Source organism: Monodon monoceros, unplaced genomic scaffold, assembly GCF_005190385.1.
Source record: "Monodon monoceros isolate NGI ecotype Baffin Bay Population unplaced genomic scaffold, NGI_Narwhal_1 Super_Scaffold_6, whole genome shotgun sequence".
Classification (NCBI taxonomy): domain Eukaryota; kingdom Metazoa; phylum Chordata; class Mammalia; order Artiodactyla; family Monodontidae; genus Monodon; species Monodon monoceros.
Genome location: NW_021703783.1, coordinates 100,539,752 through 100,563,391, shown reverse-complemented (window position 1 = coordinate 100,563,391; position 23,640 = coordinate 100,539,752). Strand labels below are relative to the sequence as shown.

The 23,640-nt window shown below is 59.1% G+C and overlaps 4 protein-coding genes across 10 annotated transcripts; 3 read left to right on the top strand and 1 right to left on the bottom strand.

Moving 5' to 3' along the window:
• On the top strand, window positions 1-2,262 carry TYMP (thymidine phosphorylase). The gene is given in 5 exon segments (XM_029205841.1): window positions 1-754; window positions 756-798; window positions 1,253-1,294; window positions 1,296-1,355; window positions 1,750-2,262. Coding segments are annotated over 5 exon segments (447 nt in total). The 5' UTR covers window positions 1-635; the 3' UTR covers window positions 1,933-2,262.
• Window positions 2,263-3,234: 972 nt separating this feature from the next.
• On the top strand, window positions 3,235-5,249 carry LOC114885668 (protein SCO2 homolog, mitochondrial). Its single transcript, XM_029205830.1, has 2 exons — window positions 3,235-3,607; window positions 4,415-5,249. The coding sequence occupies exon 2, from the start codon at window positions 4,427-4,429 to the stop codon at window positions 5,225-5,227; it is 801 nt and encodes a 266-aa protein (XP_029061663.1). The 5' UTR covers window positions 3,235-3,607; window positions 4,415-4,426; the 3' UTR covers window positions 5,228-5,249.
• Window positions 5,250-5,257: 8 nt separating this feature from the next.
• NCAPH2 (non-SMC condensin II complex subunit H2) lies at window positions 5,258-15,869 on the bottom strand. 7 transcript variants are annotated; one of them, XM_029205769.1, is made up of 20 exons: window positions 15,639-15,869; window positions 12,219-12,320; window positions 9,810-9,865; window positions 9,643-9,727; window positions 9,499-9,567; window positions 9,320-9,399; window positions 9,105-9,238; window positions 8,927-9,013; window positions 8,335-8,465; window positions 7,524-7,595; window positions 7,256-7,322; window positions 7,006-7,113; window positions 6,861-6,914; window positions 6,640-6,710; window positions 6,466-6,559; window positions 6,308-6,379; window positions 6,155-6,210; window positions 5,975-6,076; window positions 5,731-5,880; window positions 5,258-5,665 (listed from the first exon to the last, which is right to left on the bottom strand). In XM_029205769.1, the coding sequence occupies exons 1-20, from the start codon at window positions 15,744-15,746 to the stop codon at window positions 5,525-5,527; spliced, it is 1,839 nt and encodes a 612-aa protein (XP_029061602.1). In that variant the 5' UTR covers window positions 15,747-15,869; the 3' UTR covers window positions 5,258-5,524. The 7 variants fall into 7 exon arrangements, 5 of the variants coding, with proteins under 5 accessions (XP_029061602.1, XP_029061603.1, XP_029061599.1 ...); XM_029205770.1 differs by having other exon boundaries at window positions 6,308-6,376; XM_029205766.1 differs by having other exon boundaries at window positions 7,256-7,595.
• A 186-nt stretch (window positions 15,870-16,055) lies between these two features.
• On the top strand, window positions 16,056-23,262 carry LMF2 (lipase maturation factor 2). The gene is made up of 14 exons (XM_029205765.1): window positions 16,056-16,206; window positions 16,762-17,015; window positions 17,167-17,195; window positions 17,338-17,552; window positions 17,627-17,805; window positions 18,287-18,428; window positions 18,593-18,718; window positions 18,847-18,952; window positions 19,026-19,122; window positions 19,205-19,387; window positions 19,524-19,692; window positions 19,853-19,964; window positions 20,036-20,132; window positions 20,213-23,262. Exons 1-14 carry the CDS (start codon window positions 16,113-16,115, stop codon window positions 20,501-20,503), a joined length of 2,094 nt encoding a protein of 697 aa, XP_029061598.1. The 5' UTR covers window positions 16,056-16,112; the 3' UTR covers window positions 20,504-23,262.
• The last annotated feature ends 378 nt before the right edge of the window (window positions 23,263-23,640 follow it).

Below are 23,640 nucleotides of genomic sequence, written 5' to 3'. Positions count from 1 at the left end.
CTCCGGCCAGGCGCGCAGTCCCACTGTTCCCACCCTGTGGCCTCCCGCAAGACGGAACGGAAACCGGCTGGGATCCGAAGAGGACCGGCGAGCGCCGCTGTGCAGGACAGGTACGGCCCCGGATCAAGTTGTGAGACCGAGACGTGAGAGCCAGACACGGAGACATGCACACGGGCGACACAGACACGGGACTGAGGGGCGGACACGGGAGAGAAACGAGAATGGGGTCAGGACAAGGGCACTTGGCCTCAGTGACACGGACACAGGACGGCGACAGGTTCCAGGTGTGTGTCGCAGCCCGGAGTGGTGGCGGCCCCACCTACCCCTGTCGCACCTGCTGATCTCTCCCGGGGCGGGAACCAGAGCCCAAGCAGCTGCCGGGGCTGATCAGCCTGAAGCAAGGATACATCAGAGGCTTCGTGCGCGCTGTGCTGGACCGGACGCGCAGGGCGCACACATCCGTGCGTGGGGACGGCTGGCTGCCCCTGACCCCGACCCAGAGGTCAGGCCCAGAGACTGCCTGCCCCCAGGGACGCCACAGCGCCCCACCACTGTCACTGACACTGAGGATAACCCATTGCTGTGGGAACGCCCCCTTTGTGCTGTCTACACCACCTTACCCATGCCGAGGGGCCATGCTCTTGGCCATCTGGCGAAGCATGAATCTGGAGGAGACCGCGGCCCCGGCCAAGTCTGGGCAGCAGCTGGAGTGGCCGGAAGCCTGGTGCCAATACCTTGGGGACAAACATGCCCTGAGGCAGAGTCCTGGCACCTGCCCTGGCTGCCTGTGGCTGCAAGGTTAGAAGACACCTCCTCTCCGGACCAGAACCTCTGACCTCAAAAAGGCCAGCAGCCACAGGCAGCTCCTAACCTCACGCCTGACCCAGACAGAGCCCCCAAAAGCAGGACCCAGGCTTCTCAGCCCCAGGACAGAACTTGGATCTCCCTTCCCATCAGCCCCCAATAACAGGACCAAATCATCCAGCTGCCCCTTCCCCTTCAGTTCCCAAGGGAAGAGCTGCTCTCCCTCCATCCCCCAGACTTGTACCCCCAGCAATAGGTACCAGCCTCATCCCCCCACTGACACCCCCCATCCCAAACGAGGACAATTTATTTTCCATTCCCTCTCCAGCTGGACACCCACTACACTGCTCAGTAAATACTTAACTCCAGCTGAGTCCTAACCAAGGAAGGTGAGGAAAAATGTGGGCGTGGGGAGGTGACTGTGCAGGTGAACAGCATCCTTGCCTAGCATGTACCAATAGTCAGCAGACGTGGTCTGCGGCACGTGGGAGGGCACTTTGGGTAAACTGGAGTCTATTCATGGATTCACTGTCACCCAGAGCCCAGAGCATGTATAGGTGGGCCACTGATTGGTCACTGATCTGGGTTTGGTAGAAACATTGGCCAGAATCTCTGAAGGGTCACTAGGGAGGATACTGGTCAGTTATTCATGGGTCATTGGACTTTGGTCAAGATCATCAACGGAAATTTGATTGGAGTCATTAATAGGGACTTGGTCAAAATAACTGATGGGCCTCTGATCAATCATTAACGGGCCACAGGACATTGACCCATGTCTTTGACGGGTCATCAGTGAGGACTTAGCACAATTGTTCACGTCACTGGTCATTATTTTGGACATTTGTCAAGGTTGCTGATGAGTCCTTGGTCAGGGTCAGTGATGCGATCACTGATCAGAGGCCACTGAGGGTCACTGGGAGTCCTGATGCAGGGGAGGTTGGCCAGATGCAAGGGCTGCCAGGGCAAGGGGGCCGCTGTATTGTGGGTCGGAGCAGGAAGCTTGTTCCTGCAGACGGAATCCTGCATGAAGCAAGAGATGTGACAGCCACTGTCGACAGCCTGCCACTCATCACGTGTGACCTGACCCCAGACTCCGGGGTCCACCTCCTGCATGTTAAAGACCCCTGACCTATGAACACACACAACCACAGGTGATCTGACCCAAACCCAGGGTCAGTGTCCCACATCACAGGATGCCTGACCACCCACTCAAGAAGGTGACCTGACTGATGCACCTGTCATCCCATCACATAGGGAACTTGACCTTCCATGCTCAGGGTCCCTGACCTCTCATGACTGACCCGAGAGTCAGCATCCCCCGCATCTCACAGGAAGCTGCAGGATCTCCATCACCTTAGCCTCCCCCACACAGCCTTCATCCTCAGTAAGAAGGCAGAGGACAGCCTGTCTGCTCTGATGGTAGGCAGGAAGTTCAGAGAGGCCGCAGTCCTCCCCAGCCAGGACAGGCCCCGGAGCGCCTGGAGCCTGTGTGGCCTCTCCATAGGGGTCCCCATGTGGCTGTGGCATGTCTGTTGGCGTGGATCTCCTTATGTGGCCCCAACCTCCCGTTCATAACTCCCGCAGCCTTGGTCCTCAAGTACCTCAGCAGCCCTGTCTCACCCTGCCTCTGCCGGGACCGGCCTCACCGCTGGCAGTCCCCCCCCCCCCCCCACTTCTTCAACTCCCACCCAGTGACCTTATCCAAGCAAGGCTGACCTGGCCTCGGGTCTGGGGAAACCCTCACGGCCCTCCCGCCCAGGCCGAATACAAGGACTTCCTGACCCCCACCGCTGAAGTCAGGCACACTGCCGCTTCACGTCTCCCCCGCCCCCTCACTCCAGGGGAACTGGCAACCAAGGGTGCATCAGGGGCTGGAGTTTGACTGCACGCGAGACGCGGGGTGGGTCCACGCTGAACCGTGTCTCCTCAGGTTGGCATGGGGCAGCCGCTCTGACCGCCAGGAACAACCCCGCCGTAGGCCACGCTTTGGAGTGGAGGAAGCGCTGCTGTGCTTGGACGGCCTGGGGCCACCGGGCCGGCGGACCCGGTCACCCATCACCAGGCTCGGTGAGGGGACAGGAAAAGGGGCACCCGCTCTGGCTCAGCCCTACGCCCAGAGACGTCCTCCCCTCCTGAGCCCGGCTCCTCACTCCCCGCCCCACCGCGCGCGCAGGCCGACACGCAGCAACGAAGCCCGAGAGGCGCGCAGCCCTGCAGGTGCCTGGTGCGCCGGGGCCGTAAGCGAGACGGCGAGTAGAGCCAGCGGCTAGCTACAGCGCCGAACAAGGAGCCGCCGCCGCGGGGCGCGGGGCGCAGGGAAGCTCCGCCTCCAGTACGTGACCTCTGGCCGACCCGCCACCTTCGGCGCACGCGCACGGCCCAGCGCCGGCCAGCTCCGTGTCAGTGTGCGCGAGCGCGGCGCCGTTGACGCATGCGCGCTGGCGTGGTGCGAGGCGGATGGTCTCCGCAGCTTGCCAGGTCGCGTTCCCAGACTCCTGGCACCGACCCCGGCGCGCCGGGGTCCTGGAAAAGCGGCCCGCGAGGCGCGTTCCGAGAGGGCGCCCTGAACGGGGCTCCTGGAGGAAAAGGGCTTCCCGGAGAGGGGCCCTGGAAACGTTCGCAGGCTGCCTCCGTTTGCAGGTCCATCTTGTGCACCGCTTAGAACACATTTTGTAAAGGAGGAAGCTGATGTCAACAGGCTGAGGGGCGTATCCAAGGTCTTCCAGCCCAGGAATCGTCGGACGGGGCGGAGGCCGGACGTTTAGGAGTCTTCCAGAGGGTCCTCCCAGCAGCAGCTGAACAGGTGAGGCGTGGTGGTGGTGGTGGTGGGAGCGGGGTCCTAAGACCTCCGCCTAGCAAACCTCCATAGGGCCCTGAGAAAGGCGCAGAGGTCACCGAGGCAACAGCAGGGCGTGGGCCACGAGCTCAGAGCTGCTGTCGGGTACCCGGATGTGAAGAGAGTGGGCTCGAGGCAAGTGGAAACCTTGTTTCTCTTACAGGGTGACTGCCGGCCGGAAGGTTCTACGTGCGAGGGGCTCGTGGGGAGGGCGGGGGGAAGGCGCTGCAGGCTGCGGTGCGGGTGGCACAGGATTTCCGCGGGGCTGGAGGCCAAAGCACCACGGTTGAAGCGGCCTCAGAGGGGAGAGGCTGCAAAAGGGCCGGAGGAGTCAGTCTTGGGGGGCGGGGGTTGAAGCCAGAGACTCACCTACCTCCTTTCAAGAAATGGGAGTTTATTGCAAACAGATATGCTCAGGAATCCGGGCGAGGCATGCGCTTGGAATGCTCTTGGTCAGCTCAGACGCTCAGGTGCAGGCGAGGGCTGGGCTGGTTAGAGCTGCAGGCACAGGGCCGGGGGCAGGGTCCGGGTGGGATGCGATAGGCTGAGGCTCTCAGGCTAAAGGACAGGAGGGACAGGGATGGACGCCTGATGACACCTAAGCTGGAGTTTGAGGTTTCAGAGGCGAAGCAGTTCTGACGCCAGGTGAGCAGCTGCTGATAGCAGGGCCTGTGTAGGGCCGCTCCTTCAGATGGCGGCAAGCATCTCCAGGATGGGGTATGACCCGGGAGGCCGAGGCACCTTCTGGCTCCTGACACCCTTGCTCTTTTCCAGGAGCGTTAGGCCATGCTGTTGCTGGCTCAGGCACCCAAGGCTTGGCACAGGCTCTTTCAGCTCAAGCCTCCAGCCCTCCCTAGGACCCCAGGAGGAGAGGCCCAGCATGTGAGGTACCGGCTCCTATCAAGGCAGGGCCCTGCAGAGACGGGAAGGCAGGACCAGCCCCAGGGCCCTGGGCTACGAACTAGGTTGCTGATCACAGCCTTGATTGGGGCTGGGCTGGGTGGGGTCTGGCTGGCCATGAGAGCCGAGAAGGAGCGGTGGCAGCAGCGACGAAGGACAGAGGCCCTGCGCCAAGCTGCCGTGGGCCAGGGTGACTTCAGCCTGCTGGATCACCGGGGCCAGGCTCGCTGCAAAGCTGACTTCCGGGGCCAGTGGGTGCTGATGTACTTCGGCTTCACTCACTGCCCTGACATCTGCCCCGAGGAACTGGAGAAGCTGGTGCAGGTGGTGCGGCAGCTGGAGGCGGAGCCTGGCCTGCCCCCCGTGCAGCCCATCTTCATTACCGTGGACCCCGAGCGGGATGACGTGGCGGCCATGGCCCACTATGTGCAGGACTTCCACCCCAGGCTGCTGGGCCTGACCGGCTCTGCTGAGCAGGTTGCCCAGGTGAGCCGCAGCTACCGCGTGTACTACAGCGCCGGCCCCAAGGACGACGACCAGGATTACATCGTGGACCATTCCATCGCCATCTACCTGCTCAGCCCTGACGGCCTCTTCACAGACTACTACGGCAGGGCCAGGTCGGCCGAGCAGGTCGCAGACAGTGTGCGGCGCCACATGGCTGCCTTCCGCAGCGTCCTGCACTGAGCTGGGTCATTAAAAGGATGTGGTGGAGCTGTGTGTGCCTGAGATCTATACCAGCAGCCCCTGGAGGCCACGGCAGGAAAGGGGCTGGAGACGTGGTAGCTTCCTGAGGTGCAGAGGATGGACAGCCCTTTCCTCCACACGGAACAGTTTTGTAAAGGTTTTTTAAAGGGACTGGCGGGGTGGCAACACTTTATTGGGCTGGGCGAGCCAGGAAGCAAAGTGGAGTGAGCAGATGCATGCCCAGCACCTGCTGGGGACAGGGCTCCAGGGCCCAACCCCAGTCTCAGTGCTCCCCACTCAGGGCTGGACCATGGAGGGGGCAGCGTAGGTCTGGAAGCGCTTGTGGGCCCGCTGGTACGTGAGCAGTCTCAGGGACATGGTATCCACCGCCGCCTCCAGCCCCGGCTGCTGGGTGATCTCCACTGTGTAGTCATTAGCCTGTAGAGACAGATCGTCAGCAGAGACCAGGGACCGCTTCCCTCCCAGGCTCCCAGGCCACTCACCAGCTGCAGGGAGGCCAGCATGGAACGACACACCTCAAAGGCAGGCTGGCCAGCCACCAACTCCGCAAAGGGACACCACTGGTTGAGCTGGCTGAACCTTGAGACTACCTGGTCCCCGTAAGTGTGGATGTCAAAGGGCACATGCTGCTCCTGCAAAGGGGAGGGGCAGGTCCTGGGGCTGGCCCAAGGCAGGCAGCAGGACGCTCCAGCTCTCCACCAGAGGCCCTGGCCCAGCCCACCTCACCTGCTCCTGGAGCAGGGGCTGGATGACGTCCTCCCAGTCCCTGATGCGCTGGCTCAGCTCTGTCTCCTGGACGAACTTCTGCGAGGTGGCGATGAAGAGCTCCTGGGGGAGGAGCAGGGGCTATCACCTCTGTGCAGGGCCCACCGCCCGGCTCCCCCACCCACTCTGACCTGGGCCTACCACGTTCCTTCGGACCAGCTCCTCGTAGCTTAGGGAGGCCGGCATGGCTTCTGCTTCTGGAAAAGGGCAGCCATGAGGTGCTGCAGCCGTGAGCCTCACCTTCTCCTTCCTCCCCTCAGGGTCCCCTGGCCAGCAGCCCACTCCCAGACCTACCCAGGTCTGCGTCTTCCCCAGGCTCGGCCCCCTCAGGCTCTGCGTACTCCTCGGGCTCTAGAAAGTCACCTGCTGGGAGGGGAGGACCCGAGCAGAAGGCAGGTTAGCCCACAGCCGGCGCTGAGCCCCGACCCAGCCTGCCCCCCGTAGGCACCCACCTGCCGCTCCCAGGTCCTCCAGGGAGTCCTCCAGCCGGTCCTCCTCCGCGGGCCACGGTTCCTCCTGAGCCCTCGGCAGCCACCGCTCAGCCGCCTGTGCAAAGAGAGCATCTGAGGGGCACTGCCGTCTCCCACCAAGGGCCAAGCGGGGTCCAGGCGGTGGCCGGTACTTGCCTCCCTCCTCTGCAGCTTCCGGAGGGTCTCCAGCTGCTCCCTCACGTGTCTCCAGTACAGGACCTCCATGTCTGCACACGAAAGCCTTGTGAGAAGGGCTCCCTCATCCTGCCCAGGTCCACCCGAATCCACCCCGGGCCCTAGGTGTCCCCAGGCTGAGGGGAGGCGGCAGAGCGTGGTGCCGTCATCCCTCAGAAGAGCCCACGAGGCCCCGGCCGCACCTGCAAAGGAAGGGCCCTTTCGCCGGGGCCTCCTGCTGTCGGCGTGGTCAGCATCTGCAAGAGGAGCGGGTCAGCAGGCGCCAGGCCCAGTCCCACAGCCACGCCCGGGCCCTCCGGCCCTGGCCCAGCCCCCGGGCCCACGCACAGGCAGCCAGGTACCACTGGTGGAAGTCCTGCAGCTTAACGGCACCCTTCCTCTTACGCTTCTGTCCTGGAGCCTCCTCCACGCTGGGGGGCACAGAGTAGGGCCTACCTGGGGGCAAACAGACGGTCTCGGAGCACAACCGTGGCCCAGGGCAGATCACCGTGCCCACGGGCCCTGGAACCCCAGCCTCCACTCAAGCCAGGTGAGCCCAGCCCCGGATGCCCAGGGGCAGGGCCCCTCCCCCAGTTACCTTTCCTGAAGGGCTTAGAGTCCAGGGAGTCGAAGGGGTCCAGGCCCTGCCAGGGGTCTGGGGTCTCCTGAGCACAGAGCACAAGCAGACACAGGGGAGTGGAGGACGTGCACCCTCCCCCCAGTCGAGAGACATAGGGAGGGAGGTGCCCTGGGGCTGCAGGAGAGAGGTCCAATTCTGGGGAAGAAGATTGCTCGAAAGACAGCCACTGCAGAGGGGCCTCAAGCATACCCTCCCTGCCGGGGGTCCAGGCCCCACCAGCCCTCACCTTCAGCCGGGACGCAGGCTCCAGGGCCTCCCTTCGCTCCCGTAGTGCACACCTCCTGGGCTGGGCCGCACTCTGCAAAAAAAACGTTGAGGGTTCCCCTCTCCTCCTCCACCCAAGGCTCCAGGCACCCCAGCAGCCCTGCTCCGGGGCTAGACACCAAGAACCCTGCAGGGACCTTCTCTGGGGGCAGGAAGTTCAAATAGTTTAATGACTAAAAAGTAAAACAAAAGTTCTAGGAAAAACTTTAGGAGAACATACAAATCAGTAAACTCGTGGTCACGGGGTACTTTTTCTTCTTTAAAAAACAGAAAAAAGAATAGAACGATACGATATCCAAGTATCTACCAGCCGAAATTGACAAATGTTAGTATTTTTTCCTATATGTCAGGATTTTTTCTTACAAAAAAAGATTTCTTAGCTCTAGGCTGGAGCACAGAGCTGACCCTCGGGGGTGAGGGAGGCCGGCCTGTCCACTCCTGCCGGCCTGGCCTTGGGAGAGTCAGCTCTGGAGACCAGCTGCCATTCTGGGTAGTAACCCTGAGCACCGTGGGCCTTGGACTCTTGGACACCAGCCGCCCCGCCCTGAGAGCAGCAGCTGCTCTGCTCAGAGAGGGGAGAGACATGAAAGGTGCTGCCCAAACGGGCAGGGTGCAGGGCCAGGTCTAGGGCTGGCTGGGGGACGCACCCACTGCCCTGGTGTGCAAGGACCAGAGAGGGAGCAAAGACCAGGGGACTGCCTTCCCTGTGTAAGCGAGACTGTCCCCGCCAGGGCTGAGGGCTAGAGCTTTGCAGGCTGGACTGTGGGTCCCACCTGCTCTGGGCTCCTGGGCTCCTGCAGCTCCATCGGGACCTCAGGGGCTGAGGCCTCGGGGGGCTCTGCTGCCCACTCTGTATGCTCTTCTTCACCCCCACCTCCGGGCACTGGGCCTTCTGGAGTGGTGCCTGGGCAGGGAAGGAAGAAACCAGTCAGCCCCGAGGAGCCTGAAGACCAGACAGCAGAAGGGGGGCTGCCCCTCCGGGATGAGGGGCCGACCCCAAGGAGAACCTGAGAGGCCACTCCTCTCTCAGCTTCATTTGTTAGAACCAGAGAATGCAGCAGGGCGTTTTACACTCTCATCGTACTGCTGCTTTGGTTGGTTCATTTTATTTCTTAGTAATTTTTCTCTTTAAATGCTGCCACCTCTGTCTGCCCGGAGAGGAGGGGGTGGGCCCAAACCTCAGAGCCCCAGAATGGTCAGGGGGTGGTCACTGGACCAAGACAGCACGGCTGGCCAAGGTGGGCCCTGAGCACAGGGGCCTGCTCCCCATGCCTCACCCCTCCACAGGCTGCACAGCGGCGGAGGAGTGCAGGGCCCCGTCCCCCCACCCCACCCTGCAGCTCCGCGCGGCAGCTCTCTCCTCACCTGGCCCCTGGGAGGCGCTGAGTAGCGGGACTGGACTCCTGCACACAGAGACTTCCACTGGCTGCTCCTCAGCCCTCCCAGAGGCCTCTGGGGGAGACGGGGGATTGAACGGGGTCAGCCCCGCTTCCCCCGCAAAAGGCCCCTTCCTTCCCACCAACATCCGAGCCCGAGCCCTCACCCTTCTGGTTCCTCGGCAGCAGTGCCCCCGTGGGGGACATGCCCACCGGCTCCAACATGAAGGCTCCTCTGGGGTGGGGGGTGCACGTATTCATCCTAAAATCCTTCCGGCTGGCCAGGACCTCCCCCCGACAGCTGTGCTGGCACAAACACAGGTGCTACAGTGACCCTTCCCCAGCACACCCCACCCTCCACCCACCAGGCTAAGGCCCGCACCTGTACAGGGGGTTATTATACTTCTCCATCTCATCAGGGGCTACCAGGGCCATGGGCAGGAGGGGGACGATGAGGGTCTCCTGAACAGAGGCCAAGAGTGGGTGAACCGTGAGAACCCACATGGCATGACACCGCCTTCCAACACCCCCATCAGCTAAACGCAGGAGAGGGGCACTCACACTAGGGGCCTGGTCACTCCTCAGATCCACGTTAGCACGGGAATCAGAGAGGTCATCCAACGACAGGAACTGCGGGGGAGTGGAGAGCTCAGGAGGGTGCCTGGCGAGCACAGGGGGCAATGGCAGGCACCCAGGAAACCTCACCTCATACTCCACTTCCTGGGGGGCCCTGGAGCCGGCATCCCCAATGGGCCCGTCTTCCTGCTCACAGGAGAGCTGCTTGGCCCGCCTGAGAGAGAATCAGTGCAAGGACGTCACAGGAGGCCACAGGGCCTCCCGAGCCGCATGCAGGCCCCACCTCCAGTACTCACTTCTTGCCAGAGATGAAATCAAGAGCCTGGTAGACCAGCGAGTAGAGATATTCCACCTGGCAACCAGAAGCGGGCAGTGAGGGTGCAGAAAGGAGGGGCCTCCCCAGAGCCTTTCCAACTAGTCGTCCAAGTACACAGAGAAGCCCAGATGTCCTGTCCAAAACCCCCAGCACAATTCCTGCCAACGTGGCTGCCAGAAATACTTGTCCAATCAAACCAGTATGTTTCCCCAGAATTACCTAACAGCCGCAGCTCCCACCCCGCTCTGCGTCCTCACACCACACCGCGGCAGGTGTGGCCACCTCCGCACTGTGGCACCCCAGCCTGTGCCCCACGCAGCCCTGTATGCCTTCACTGCTGGCACACCAACCAGCCTGCCTGCAGCCCACGTCCCTGCTGCTCCAATCAGTGCCCAACCTGCAGGAGCACCTGGGGGTCTCTGCCGGCCCGTCACAGCTCCAGCCACAACCTGTGGGGCCCCACTGTTAGGGTGAGGGTTGGGATCTTCCAGATACCGCAAAGCACCCACCAGGAGGGTACATACACGCGCTGCCCCTGGGCCATTTCCTCTGGGGTGACAGCACCCGATAGAAGACAGTGGTGAGCAAAACAGGTGGTGGCCCCTGATCGCATGGATCCCACTCGCCAGGAATAATAAACATTAACTTTCTTAAGTGTTTGGCACATACACAGGACTGTGCTTCATGCTTCATCTCATCTACTCTGTCTGAATTAGGTGCCATCACTATTCTCACTGTATACGAGATAAACTGAGACTCAGAGAATCAAAGTAACCTCAGTCAGTGGCGGGTCCAGGACTTGCGCCAGGGATATAGAAATCCAGTGCTGCGCCGTCTAACACGGCAGCCATGAGCCGCAGCTGGCACGATCAATTTAAATGTAAGTAAAAGTTAATACAACGCAAGATGCCTCAGTCACGCCTGCCACATTTCAAGGGCTCAGGAGCCGCACGTCTTGGACAGCACAGATCATAGAACATTCCCATCACCTCGGAAGGTCCGGCTGGACGGCGCTGACTACAGCCAACGCTCCCCTCACACCTTCCAGACTTCGTGCTAACATTCTGCTACACCTGCTTTATCACGTATCTACCCGTCCACGTATTTGTGTATCGGTTCACCTTAGGTTTTGTGCTTTCAAAGTCAGTTGCAGATATTCCTTCTTAGGACAAATGCAGGACAAAAGAATCCAATTTAATTGGATCATCTAGGACAAAAACCAATGAAATCTCAGACCGTCTTAATAACTTACAGCGCCCAGAGGTAGGTCCACTGTGCCCTGCGCCCGTTAACCTGCATGTAGGTTACTCCCCCTCCTCTGTCTGGTTGGGACCCCATTACTGAGCTCCTCAACACACTTCTTCTGAATTCTTACCTCCTGTGCACTTTTTATTTTCCCCCCTCCCACTAAACCAACAATTTGGGATCAGTGCTGTGGTCCACTTTTCCACGCTCCTCCACTAGGGGACAGCTATTACCGCTGGAGAAGAATTTCCAGCATTTAATCTTCGTTAGACTACCAATGCTTTCAATTAATCTTTTATTTTGCATTCCCCTCAGCAAATATTTTGAACTTTCGCCAAACCTCACTCCAAATTTCCAATCCAGTAGCTGATTCTCAGTAGCTGACTTAACATGCTCCACTGTGAAAACTGGGGCCTTAGGTGTGAACTCTGCAAACCGTTGGGCCCACCTTCTCTGCATCAGCGTTTCTCCCTGCAGTCTCCTGAGATGAGCTGTCTTTTCTTTTTTTCAAGGCAAGCCCGTCAGCCCATGTTTCTGACCCATTCCTTACCTATTTCTTCAGGTTCTCTGTTTCATCCATTTTCCTCCCCCAGCTCCCCTTTCCCCTCCCCCCACCCCGGCTGGCCACCCCAGCTCCGTGGTTTTCAATTCTGGTTGTCAGAGGGTAGTTCAGAAAATCCTGTGACCTGCCTGCCCCTCCACCCCACCACCTGGGGATCCTGATTTAATCAGTCTGGGTTAGGCCGAGGCACTGGTGATTAATTGGAGTGTAGCCTGGGTTGAGAGCCACCGATTTAGTATTTGACCAATCTCTTTCCTTCTCTTCACAATAAAATGTTTTTCTTTCTTTTTCTTCTTCTTTTTTTTTTTTGGCCACATTGCACAGCATGTGGGATCTTAGTTCCCCAACCAGGAATCACACCCATGCCCCCTGGAAGCGCCGAGTCCTAACCACAGGACAGCCAGGGAAGTCCCAACCCTGCAACGATTAAATCCAAGTTTGTTCTTCGGTGTTAAAAGGTGGCGAGGAATTGGCGGAGGAGGTGGGAGGCGCTGGTGAGCCTGCCACCTGCCCCGGCAGGACAGCAGACCTCGGTCTCACGAGACACTACAACTCCAAGACCAGTAGTCAGGAGGGGCCCACCTTCTTACTGTAGACACAAGCGGAGCCCTGGATCAGCAGTGCTGCCTCAGTGAAGTTCATTGTGGTTTTGCCTTCGTCAAAAGAAATGCAGATCTGGTCCAGCTGCAAGACACAACGCAGGGCAGTGGGAAGTCTATGCACCCTTCTCGCCGGCAGCCCACCCGCCACCCCACCTTCTCCCAGTGCCACTGGCCCAAAGTACCCATCACCACAAGCAGCCCCTCAGAATGACAGCTCTGACTCTGCTTAGGGCTCACCGGTTGTGCATTTTTTTAGAGGCAAAAGACAGGTCTTTGTGATTTTCCCTACTTCCTGTAACCTCTGAGACCTAGTGTTTTGGAAGAGGGAGGCCCCTAGAGTGTATCATCCACGAACGGCCAGAGCTACACACCACCTCCTCTCTGCAGGTGCTCACACCTCACCCATCCTAGTCGGGGCCAACTCAGCCAGACTCCAGCAGGAAGACGCCCACCCCGAGAGAAGGACTGAGGACCCTCAGGGGTGGGGGAGACAGAGACAAAATGCTGGGGTCTCAATCCTTTGAGCAGGAAAGTCAGGAAACACTTCCAAGTACATCCTCCTCCTTCCTCTGCAACCACCAACCCCACAGCCCCTCATGAGCCCCAATTCCTACCACCCCTTAAATCTGTGTCCACCAACCATATGCCAACAGTCCCCAAACCCATCTAGACCAGCTCTCTCTCCTAAGCTGCAGAACTGTGTTTATAGCTGCCCACTAGGTATGTCCACCAAGACATCCAAAGTCCCCAAACTCTATCTCCGTACTTAACTCAGGATCTTCCCCACAACCCGGCGCCTCCCCTGCTCCTCTCAGGGAACAGTACTCTGAAGCCTCCACACGGTTTTCAAGCTCCTTGCCTTCGCTTTCCATCTGCCTGGAACGTCCAGCCCCAACGCGCTCAGACTGGCCTCTGCAGCAGTCTCCCTAGGACGTGCCTTGGGCCTCACCACCGCTAGGGTGGTCTTGTCACACCAAGGCTCTCCTCCCCCAGTAGACTGTGATCAACATTAGGGTGATTCCAGCCGTCAGCTCAGTGCCCGACACCGGTGCTCAGCAAATGCATGACGAGCAAGCTGGTGACAACGGAGCCACGCCTGAAGACAGATCGATGCTCCCAGACAGATGAAGGGAACGGCATTTTAGGAAAGCACAGGCACCCACACAGAGGCAGCTAGCAGACACAGGTTTCAACGACTCAGGGAGATGAGTACTGTGCAAACATGTCCAAAGCAGAGGGTGTGCTGGGGAATAAGGCAAGATATTAGGTACTATGGTGGCACAACAAAGGGGGAGAGTCTGAGAGGAGCCACCGTGGCACCACTTCTGCTAATTCCTGAAAAGACAGAGGAAGTTTGTGAAGAAGACAGCAACATAAAATGTGTTTAAAAGAAAGAAAGAAAGAAAGAATGTTCTGGTAGCTATGTGGAAAATGAAAGGAGAAAGACAAAACTAGAGGCAGAGAAATCAGAACTTCAGGGGGCAGAGAAGGTTTGGAAAAGCAGACACATGGAGCAGGAGGGGAGCTGACCGAGCAAGTAGGTTTCCCAGGCATCCACAAGCACCCTGCTCAGTGTGGAAGCCTGAATCCACAGCAGCCCCACCTAGCATAGTTCTCTGCATGTTCTCAGGAGACTCTATGTCCAAGCAGAGTCAATTGTCAGATCAAGTGTCCATTTCACAAACATTTATTCTGCACCTACTATGTGTCAGGCATTGTATTAAGCAAAGGGGAGAGAGCATGAACATAGTCCCTGCCCTCACAGAACTTACATTCTAGGGTGTAAACAGACCATAAACAAGTTAGAGACTAGCTTACGATGAACATTCTAAAACACAGAAGGTACTATGACAGAGAACTGTTTTAGACCTGGTGATCAGCTGATATTTCAACTGAGAGATACAGGATGAGAAAGAATTAGTCATAAAAAGAACTAGGCAAAGAATTTTTGCCATTGAGTGCAGAAAATATAAACTCTCAGTGAAGAATGAACGTGGGTGTTGTCGACTGACAGGTTCAAAAGAACAGGTGGACCCAAAAGAAAAAAAAAAAAAAAAAACAGGTGGAGAGCCTGCCACAGGCTAAGACAGTGGGCAGGACCTGGTTCAGAGAAGGAAATGTGGATTTTCTTCTGGGAGCAAGGGAAAGCCACTGAGGGGTTTCAGGCAGGGCAGTGCTGCAGCCTGATTTTAATCTTTAAGCATCACACTTGCTGCTGGGTGGAGCATGAATTGGATGGGGCCAAAAACAACAGTAGGGAGGCCAGGAAGGAAGGTTTTAGCATGAATGGGAGCCAGATTGTGGCCTGGATCAGAGAAAATGGAAAATAGATGAATGGAAGTGAAATTCTGGTGGCATGATAGAATCCACGGGTGAACTGGTGTGGAGTGTGGGGTTTCACTAGCTCCTAGCTTTCACCTTGGTTGAACAGTAGTGCCATATGCCAAGATCAGGAAGGCTGGGATTCGAGCAGGAAAACAAGGAGCTCCCCTTTATAATATATTAAACCTGAGCTGCTTGTGTGAAATCTAAGTGCGATGTCAAGAGGAGCAGCTGGATACACAAAACTGATTGAGAAAAAAGACCTGGAACGGAAATATAAATCGAGGGAGGGGGGAATAAATAAATAAACCTAGGGGTTGTTCTCATGCAAGTGATACTTAAAATCATGGAAATAAATGAAATGGTTTAGGGGAAATGTGTAAAAAGATGGCTCAGGCCACACCCTGAGGAGCTCAACACTGAGACTGGATAGGAGAGAAAAAGTAGGTAACGAAATCGGAAGAAAATCAGAACACCAAAACCTGTTTCAAAAAAGAGGATGTGCTCAACCCACCAAATGCTACTGAGTTGAATAAGATGACACTTCTGGTGACCTTTGGATTTGGTAAGAGGGATATCATTATTGATCAAGACAAGAGCAGTCCAAGCGGGCTGAGGAGTGAAAGTGAAGTGCAGAAATGGAGCGGACAGCTCCTTAAAGACGTCTAGACACAGCTGTCAAACACTGAAAAAAGGTTAAATGCTGACGAGATGGAACATGGCAGTCACTTGAAACTGGTTTGAAAATCTAACATAAGATATCCCTCTTACAGCGTGATCCAGACCTCTCACACACCCACACATGCACACAAATCGTATTCTACTCTATCAGAGAAAAATGCTGGTCGCCACTCACTAAGTCGATTTCAAGGCTCACTAACGGGTAGTTTACAGGAGCTGTAAGGACAGCTCCAGGCTAATCTAATAAAGGATGATTTCGAGGGGCAGAGACGGGGCTGGGAAAAAAGAAATGAGCCTGAGGATGAGTGCGATCAGAGCGCCAGATGGATACACACCAGGAGGCGGCGGGGCCCCCGGCAGCCCCCGCCCCGCGCCACTCCCCGGGGGCCGCCCTCACCTCCTCAAGATATTCGCCCAGCTGGGCCGCCACATCCACCTCCCAGTTCTTGGTGAGGTCGCGGATGGGCTGCAGGAGGTGAGCGAAGCGCGCCTCCACGTCCTCCATGTCCGGGAGGGGCCGGGTCGGCCCGGGGACCGCAGGGCCAGCTTCGAATGACCCAGTGTGCTCAGCCCGCCACTAGTTCTGGCGCCATTTTACTGTTCCCGCCCAGGAAAATACGTAGCGCGCAGCGACGCGCGCACATCTCTGACGTGAGGCTGCCGAATCGCGCCGGAAGGGTCTCAGGACGCCCCGGAGGCGGGGCATGCGTGGGGACGGGGCCTGCGTCTGCGTGGGGCGGGGTGGGGCTTGCAGCTGCCGCCGGCGGGGCGGGGCGGGGCGGGGCGGGGCGGGGCGGGGCGGGGCGGGGCGGGGCGGGGCGGACTGGACCGGACCCTGGGATCCAGTCCATCCCGCAGCAGCGTAGCGGATATGGCTGGCTCCCGGCTCCCGCGGCAGCTCTTTCTCCAGGGCGTGGCCGCCGTCTTCATGTTCGCCTTCGCTTCCCTCTACATGCAGATCCCGGGTGAGGGCGCCGAAGGCGGACCCCCCCACCAACCCGCGCCCTGTGACCCCTCATCTCCCCACCAGACACTCCGCTGCCTGGGGGCGGGAGTGAGGTCCAGGCCTTGATGCACGGGGTAGGGGGCTGCGGTTTGTGTCCTGCGGGCTGCGGGGGTGTGGGCAGTGGGAAGGCGTGCAAGGGTTCATTTTCAGTAGGGTTCTGGGTTCTGACCTGGGTCGGGGGGGCAGAGCCCTGAGGGGGGTGGGCCCAGACCTGGTGGGCAGGTAAGAGAACAGGCTCTGGCGTGGAGGAAGGGGGAACAGGGCCCTGCCGGGTGGAAGATCCTGACCTGGGGGAGTCGGGTAGGCCTGGGGCCTGACCTGGGTGGGGGGGTCTGGAGGGTCAGCAGGCCTTGACCTGTGAGCGGGTAGAGTCAGCAGGTCCTGACCTAGATTTGGGGGGCGGGGGTCTGCAGGGCTTGACCTGGGGAGGCGGGCCTGAAGGCCCTGACTGGTGGGAGGAGTCAAGCCTTGGAGGGCAGTGTCCAGTGCCTGGCCCTGACGTGCCCTCTCACAGGCCTGTACGGCCCTGAGGGCATCCTGCCTGCACGGAGGACACTGCGACCACAGGGAAAGGGACGCTGGCCGCAGCTGTGGGAGACCCCAACGCTGCTGTGGGAGACTCCGCTACTGGGGCTGGACACAGCACAGGGCCTGGAGCTGCTGAGCCTGCTGGGCACCCTGCTGGCCCTGGGAGCCCTGCTGCTGCACCAGCTGCGCCACCTCCTTGTCTACCTGCTGCTCTGGGCTGCCTACCTGTCTGCCTACCAGGCAAGTGAGGGCTGCCTGCTGCCCCCTGCACCACTGGGACCCTTATCTCCAGCTCGCTCCAGGCCCATGCGCTCTCCACCCCACCCCTGCCTCTGCCTTGCCTGCCTTTGCAAACACACCCCCTGTTCCCTGACAGCCCTTCTCCCTGCAGGTGGGCCAGGTGTTTCTTTATTTCCAGTGGTGAGTGACTATTGGGTGTGGGGCTGCAGGAGGCTGGGTGGGTGGGATGGGGTGGGGTGTGTTTGTCTCTCCCGGGAGGACCCCCTTAGGGGGGCAGCCTTGATGGGGAGGAGGTCCTTTGTGCTATTTTTTCTCCCCACAGGGATTCCCTTCTGCTGGAGACTGGCTTCCTGGCCTTGTTGGTGGCCCCTCTGAGGCTGCCCCCGCGCCACAAGCAGGCCCAGGGCAGGCTGGCAGGGGTCTCGCCCCACGAAGACCTCCCCTTCTGGCTCGTGCGCTGGCTGCTGTTTCGCCTCATGTTTGCCTCGGGTGTGGTCAAGCTGACCAGCCGTTGCCCCGCGTGGTGGGGGCTCACCGGTGAGGTCCCTGTCTGGACGTGGGGCAGTCTTGGGGGCTCTGCCCAGCCCTGACCACCCGCCTGTCACCCGCAGCCCTCACCTACCACTTCGAGACTCAGTGCTTGCCCACGCCCGCCTCCTGGTTTGCCCACCATCTGCCCGTCTGGCTGCACAAGCTCGGCGTGGTGGCCACTTTCCTCATCGAGATTGCAGTGCCCCCTCTGTTCTTCGCTCCAGTTCGCCGCCTGCGCTTGGCCGCCTTCTACTCCCAGGTGGGTGGGGTCCTTAGCCATCAGGAAGCCAGGCAGGACGTGGCCTTCCTCTGCACTGCCCAGAGGGTCCCACTGGGGATGGGGTGTCTGCTGCCAGCAGTCAGAAAGGCCTCATGGGCAGAGGAGCGAGTCAGCCTGAGGTTGAAGGTATGCCTGTGGGGCAGGGCTGCAGCCTCGCTGGAGGATGTCCATCTTGGGTCAGCAGGGGCAGGTGGGGAAGGGCCGCCGCACGAGGCGTGCCAAGCTCGGGTTTTCTCCAGGTGGTGGTGGGGAGCCGTGGAAGTTGTGAGCCCAGGGGGAGGACAGGCGGAGTGGGAAAACAGAGGTCTGCGTGCGGTGACGAGGAGGGCACAGGGGCCTGCAGGAGAGATCTAGGTGGGGCGGGGTGGGGGGGGGATGGTGCAGAGGGGCCTGGAAGTAGGCTCTGAAGGGCCCAGGAAGGGGGCGGCGCCTGCAAGCTCTGAGTCCAGCCCCTCCCCAGGTCTTGCTGCAAGTCTTGATTATCGTCACTGGCAATTATAACTTCTTCAACTTGCTCACCCTGGTGCTCACCACTGCCCTCCTGGATGATGCACACCTGGCCGCCGCGTCTGGCAACAGCCGCCGCAAGAAGACGCCCACCTGTGAGTGTCAGCCTGTCCCGGACAGACAGCCGTCCTCACCCCTGCTGCCTGCCAGAGTGTTGCCAGCACCCCGCAAGTGACCCTGCTCTAGCTCCGCCCCAGCCCCCTGGCCGTAGACCCTCCAGCCCTGTTCCCGACCGACCCATGACCTCCTTGCCCTGCAGCCTGGCCCAAGGCCCTGCTGGCCCTGCTGCTGGAGCTGGCCGTCTATGGGCTTTTGGCCTGCGGCGTGGTGCACTGCTTTGGCCTGGAGGTGGACTGGAAGCAGCGCACTGTTCACTCCAAGACCAGTGAGTGCCAGCTGGGGGCTCAGAGGGCAGAGGCTAGGCCATCCCTCCTCATGCCCCCTTCCTTCCTTCCACAGCCTTCGCCTTCCACCAGTTCTCCCATCCCTCCTCACGCCCCCTTCCTTCCACAGCCTTCACCTTCCACCAGTTCTCCCAGTGGCTGAAGATGGTGACCCTACCCACCATGTGGCTGGGTGCAGCCTCCCTTGCCTGGGAACTGCTGACCGCTCTCTGGAGGTACATGGTCTAAGTGGGTGGGGTAGGGCTGTGCAGAGCAGGCCTGACTGCGCTTCGGTCCCCTGCCCCCCAGGTGGACCCAAATGCGAGGGTGGCTGCAGAAGTTCTGTGCTGCAGTCCAGCTGTCCATCTTCGGCACTGCCACGGTGGCCCTGTTCATGATCAGCCTGGTGAGTAGTCCCTTGCGGCCGGGGTAGGGGGTCGGGAGAGGGCTGGAAGGTCATTGCTGAGCCTCTGCCTACCTGTGTCTAGGTGCCATACTCCTACATGGAGCCCTCGACCCATGGGCGCCTCTGGACTGGGGCCCACCGCCTGTTTGGCACCGTGGAGCACCTGCAGCTGGCCCACTCCTATGGCCTCTTCCGCCGGATGACTGGTCTGGGTGGACGGCCCGAGGTGGTGCTCGAGGGCAGCTATGACGGGCACCACTGGACGGTGAGAGCTCCCTGGGGCCCCTGTCTGGGGCACCTGGCGGGCTCCACGGGGCTGGGGAGCCCACTGGCGTGGGGTTGGGGGGAGGAGCCGGGAACCAGGTCCTGCTGATAATGCTAAACCTCACTCTGCCCAGCAGGAAATCGAGTTCATGTACAAGCCCGGTAACGTGAGCCGGGCGCCCCCCATTGTGGTGCCCCACCAGCCGCGCCTCGATTGGCAGATGTGGTTCGCGGCCCTGGGCCCGCACACGCACAGTCCCTGGTTCACAAGCCTGGTCCTCCGCCTGCTGCAGGGCAAAGAGCCAGGTGAGGCTGGGCCGTGGGGTGGAACCTATAGGGAGGTCTGGGGGGACCTGCGGGGGCAGGGCTGCTGGAGGTGTCGCCGGGAGGGGCGGGGCCTGGTGGGGGCTAGGGGGGCGGGGCCGCGGGGAGGGCCCAGGCTGAGCGAGCTCCCCGCCCCTCGCAGTGATCCGCCTCATCCAGAACCACGCGCCCAGGTACCCCTTCCACAAGCAGCCGCCCACTTACGTGCGAGCCCAGCGCTACAAGTACTGGTTCTCGAAGCCCGGGGAGCAGGGGTAAGGCCGGGCGCCAGGCGGGGTGCGGGGCCTGCGCGCTGGCGCCGCCTGAGTGCCCCGTGCTGTTGCAGCCAGTGGTGGCGACGCCAGTGGGTGGAGGAGTTTTTCCCGTCCGTGTCCTTGGGGGACCCGACGCTGGACATGCTGCTCCGCCAGTTTGGCCTTCAGGTGGGAAGGCGTCAACCAGCCTGGGGTGGGCGGCAGGGGTGGGCCCAGGCCTTACTCCACCCCCCATCCCCACCCCCCAGGACAAGAGCCCGCCCCGGGCCCGCAGCTCCAGCAGCACCCTGGCTCAGGCGCTCCGCTGGATGCGGAAACGGCTGTCTGCCCTGGAGACCCCTGCCCTGCTCTGGGGGCTCCTCGGAACCGTGGGGGCCATTAGGGTCATGCAGGCCCTACTGGGCCCCCAGTCCTCCCCTCGGGCCAAAGAGGAGAAGCACAGGCCAGCCCCTCCGGAGGACTCGGTGGCCGCCAGCAAACAGGCTTCCCCAGACCCCGACGTAAGCAGCGGTTCCCAGACCCCTCGGCGGAAAAAGTAGCCCCATTCTGTCAGCCACACGTCCGGAGAGGGTCAGGGTCCCGGCTCATCTCTGGCCTTCTGCAGCAGGGTGTGGCCCAGCCACCGTGCCTTAGCCAGCTGCCACGCAGACGCAGGTTGGGGTGCTGCCCTGTGGGGCAGGCGCTGGCTGCCCTTTTGCTTCGAGGGCCCATTCGTCCACCCACGCTAACCACGTGCCATCCCAGGGCATTCTCTGGCCTGATGGATGGCCCAGGAGGCCCGTGTGTGACTTGGCCCAGGGTCCTTCCCAGGACACTGTAATCAGGGCTGTGGGAGGTCCTCCCCTTTTGCTCCCACCGTAGGGGTCCAAGCCTGATGCCCCTGATGCGAGCTCCTGCATAGGAAGGGATGCGGCTGCCCTGCTGCGGGAGAGGAGGAAGGACGACCCTGCGGTCATCTCCACAGCGGCCTGTCCTGTCATCTGGATCCGTGAATGAATAAATGCAGTTCGTGCTCGATCCTGCGCCTGCCATTTCCTTCCCACTGGGGAGCCTGAGGGCAGTGGGCCGTCCCTGCCTTTGACGGTGCACACAGCCCAGATACTGTCCGGCTGATCGCTGACCAGTCTTCCTGGGTGCCTTTGCTTGTGCAGTCCTCAACATTCTCGTTTATAAAATGGACGCAAGTGTGTGAGCTGGTGCTGCCTGAGGCCCTGAGCCTCAGTGCCGCACAGCCTGGCCGGCCTGTCAGCTCTACATGTCAAGGCCGTGAGGTTGGTGCTGGAATGTGGGGGCCTGAAACCATCTTGAGGACTGGAGGATTCACCAGAACGCAGCCCCTTCCCACTCTCCTGCTCCTGCTTCCTCATCTCAGGGCAGAACTGAAGGGTCAGCACACTGGCCCTTGCCTAGGCAGGGGTGGAGGAGACATGGGGGAGGGAACTCGTCAGGCCCGTGACAGCGGAATGGGGCGTGGGTTGGGAGAGCAAGGAGGAACAGAGGCCCTGGACCGGGGGCGGAAGAGGGAGGATGCGTATGACCACCTGTGTTCTGACCACTTCCTGGGAGCAGCAGATGAAGGCACTGTCCAGGTTTTGGTTTGGGGATCGGTTGTCAATCAGGAAGTCACTGCCTCCCCTGTGTCTGGCTCTGCCCTCAGCCCCTACCCCTCATGCTCTCACCTCACCCCTGGAGAGCCCCCCAGTGTGCCCAACCCCTCCCCCCCAAGTCACTGAGCCCCTCCAACTGACCCAGGTAGACAGTGCTCCACGCTCAGCCCGTGCCCACTGTCACACATGGCTCAAGGGGACCTGTGACCTGAGCCTTCGGATGCTCCTAGACACAATTAAATGACCTGTAAGTTGACCTTTGGCTTAAGACAGTACATAACAGCCCGCGGACTTCCCTGGTGGTCAGATAGTTGAGAATCCGCCTTCCAACGCAGGGGGTTCGGGTTCAACCCCTGGTCCAGACACTAAGATCCCACATGCCACGGGGCAACTAAGCCCGCGCACCGCAACTAGAGAGCCTGCACGCCACAGCAAAAGATCCCGCATGCCGCAACTAAGACCCGACAGAGCCATAAATGAATATTTTTTAAAACGAGCAAAAATCAACGGAATAGAAAGCAATAAAAACAAAACAAAGACAGTACAGTTGACCCTCTGTATCCTCAACTTCTGCATCCACGGACTCAACCACCCTCGGGTTGAAAATAATCGAAAAAAATTCCGGAAAGTTCCAGAACACAAAACTTGAATTGGCTGCACAATCAACAACTGTTTACATAGCATTTCCCTTGTATTAGGTATTATAAGTAATCTAGAGACTATTTAGAGTGTATGGAGGATGTGTGTAGGTTTACGCAAACACTACACCATTTTGTGTAAGGGAACTTGAGCATCCGTGGATTTTGGTATCTGGGGGGATTCCTGGAACCAATCCCCCTTGGATGCGGAGGGACAGCTGTAATATAACAGTTTCAACTATATATATATTTAAACTGTAATATATTTAAATTTTAAAAATCTGTCCTTTAGGCTTTTAAGCTCAGTGTATGAATGTCTTTTGGAGTGGGGTGGGGGAGGTGTTTGTTTTCCATAACAGCTTTGAGATGTAATTCACGTGCCATACAACTCACCCACTTAAAGGACACAGTTCAGTGGCTTCCAGTAGATTCAGAGTTGTGCAGCAATCACCATAGTCAATTTTAAAACCTTTTTATCATCTCAGGAAGGAACCCTGTTCTGCCTAGCTGGCGTCTTCCAACCCCTCCTTCCCATGACCTCAGCAACCACTGATCTACTTTTTGTCTTCGTGGAGTTAGCTATTCTGGACACCATGTAAATAGAATCATACAATTTGTGCCCTTATATGTCTGGCTTCTTTCACTTAGCATAATATTTTCAAGGTATATCTGTGCAGTAGCCTGTGTCAGAACTTCATTCCTTTTTATGGCTGAATAATATTCCATTGTATGTTTATGCCACATTTTGTCCATTGATCCATCACTAGACATTTGGGTTATTCTCACATTTTGGCTGTTGTGAATAATGTTGCTGTGAACGTGGGTGCACAAGTATCTGTTTGAGTCCCTGCTTTCAGTTCTTTTGGGTGTATACCTAGAAGTAGAATTGCAGGATCACGTGGCAATTTTATGGTTAACTTTTTGAGGAGCCACCAACCTTTATCACAGCGGCTGCTGCGTCTTTTAAATTTTACATTCCCTCCGGCAGTGTACCAAGGTTCCCGTTTCTTCACATCCTCACTAACACTTGTTATTTTCCCGTTTTTGATAAAAGCCGTCCTCATGGGTAAGAAATAGTATCTCAAAGTGATTTGTTTTGTCTTCTTTCTTTATTTTTGGCTGCGTTGGGTGTTCGTTGCTGCGTGCGGGCTTTCTCTAGTTGCGGCGAGCGGGGGCTACTCTTCGTTGTGGTGCACGGGCTTCTCGTTGCAGTGGCCTCTCTTGTTGCCGAGTGTGGGCTGTAGGTGCGCGGGCTTCAGTAGTTGTGGCACATGGGCTCAGTAGTTGTGGCTCACGGGCTGTATAACGCAGGCTCAGTAGTTGTGGCGCACGGGCTTAGTTGCTCCGCGGCATGTGGGATCTTCCTGGACCAGGGCTCGAACCCGTGTCCCCTGCATTGGCAGGTGGATTCTTAACCACTGCACCACCAGG

Coding starts and splice junctions, on each gene's coding strand:
- LMF2 (XM_029205765.1), top strand. CDS start 16,113: ATGGCTGGCTCCCGGCTCCCGCGGCAGCTCTTTCTCCAGGGCGTGGCC. Junction 18,429..18,592: donor CCGCAAGAAGACGCCCACCT/GTGAGTGTCAGC, acceptor CTTGCCCTGCAG/CCTGGCCCAAGGCCCTGCTG. Junction 19,965..20,035: donor TCGAAGCCCGGGGAGCAGGG/GTAAGGCCGGGC, acceptor GTGCTGTTGCAG/CCAGTGGTGGCGACGCCAGT.
- LOC114885668 (XM_029205830.1), top strand. CDS start 4,427: ATGCTGTTGCTGGCTCAGGCACCCAAGGCTTGGCACAGGCTCTTTCAG.
- NCAPH2 (XM_029205766.1), bottom strand. CDS start 15,746: ATGGAGGACGTGGAGGCGCGCTTCGCTCACCTCCTGCAGCCCATCCGC. Junction 12,321..15,638: donor TGGGCGAATATCTTGAGGAG/GTGAGGGCGGCC, acceptor TGTGTCTTGCAG/CTGGACCAGATCTGCATTTC. Junction 9,014..9,104: donor GCTGCCGAGGAACCAGAAGG/GTGAGGGCTCGG, acceptor CGTCTCCCCCAG/AGGCCTCTGGGAGGGCTGAG.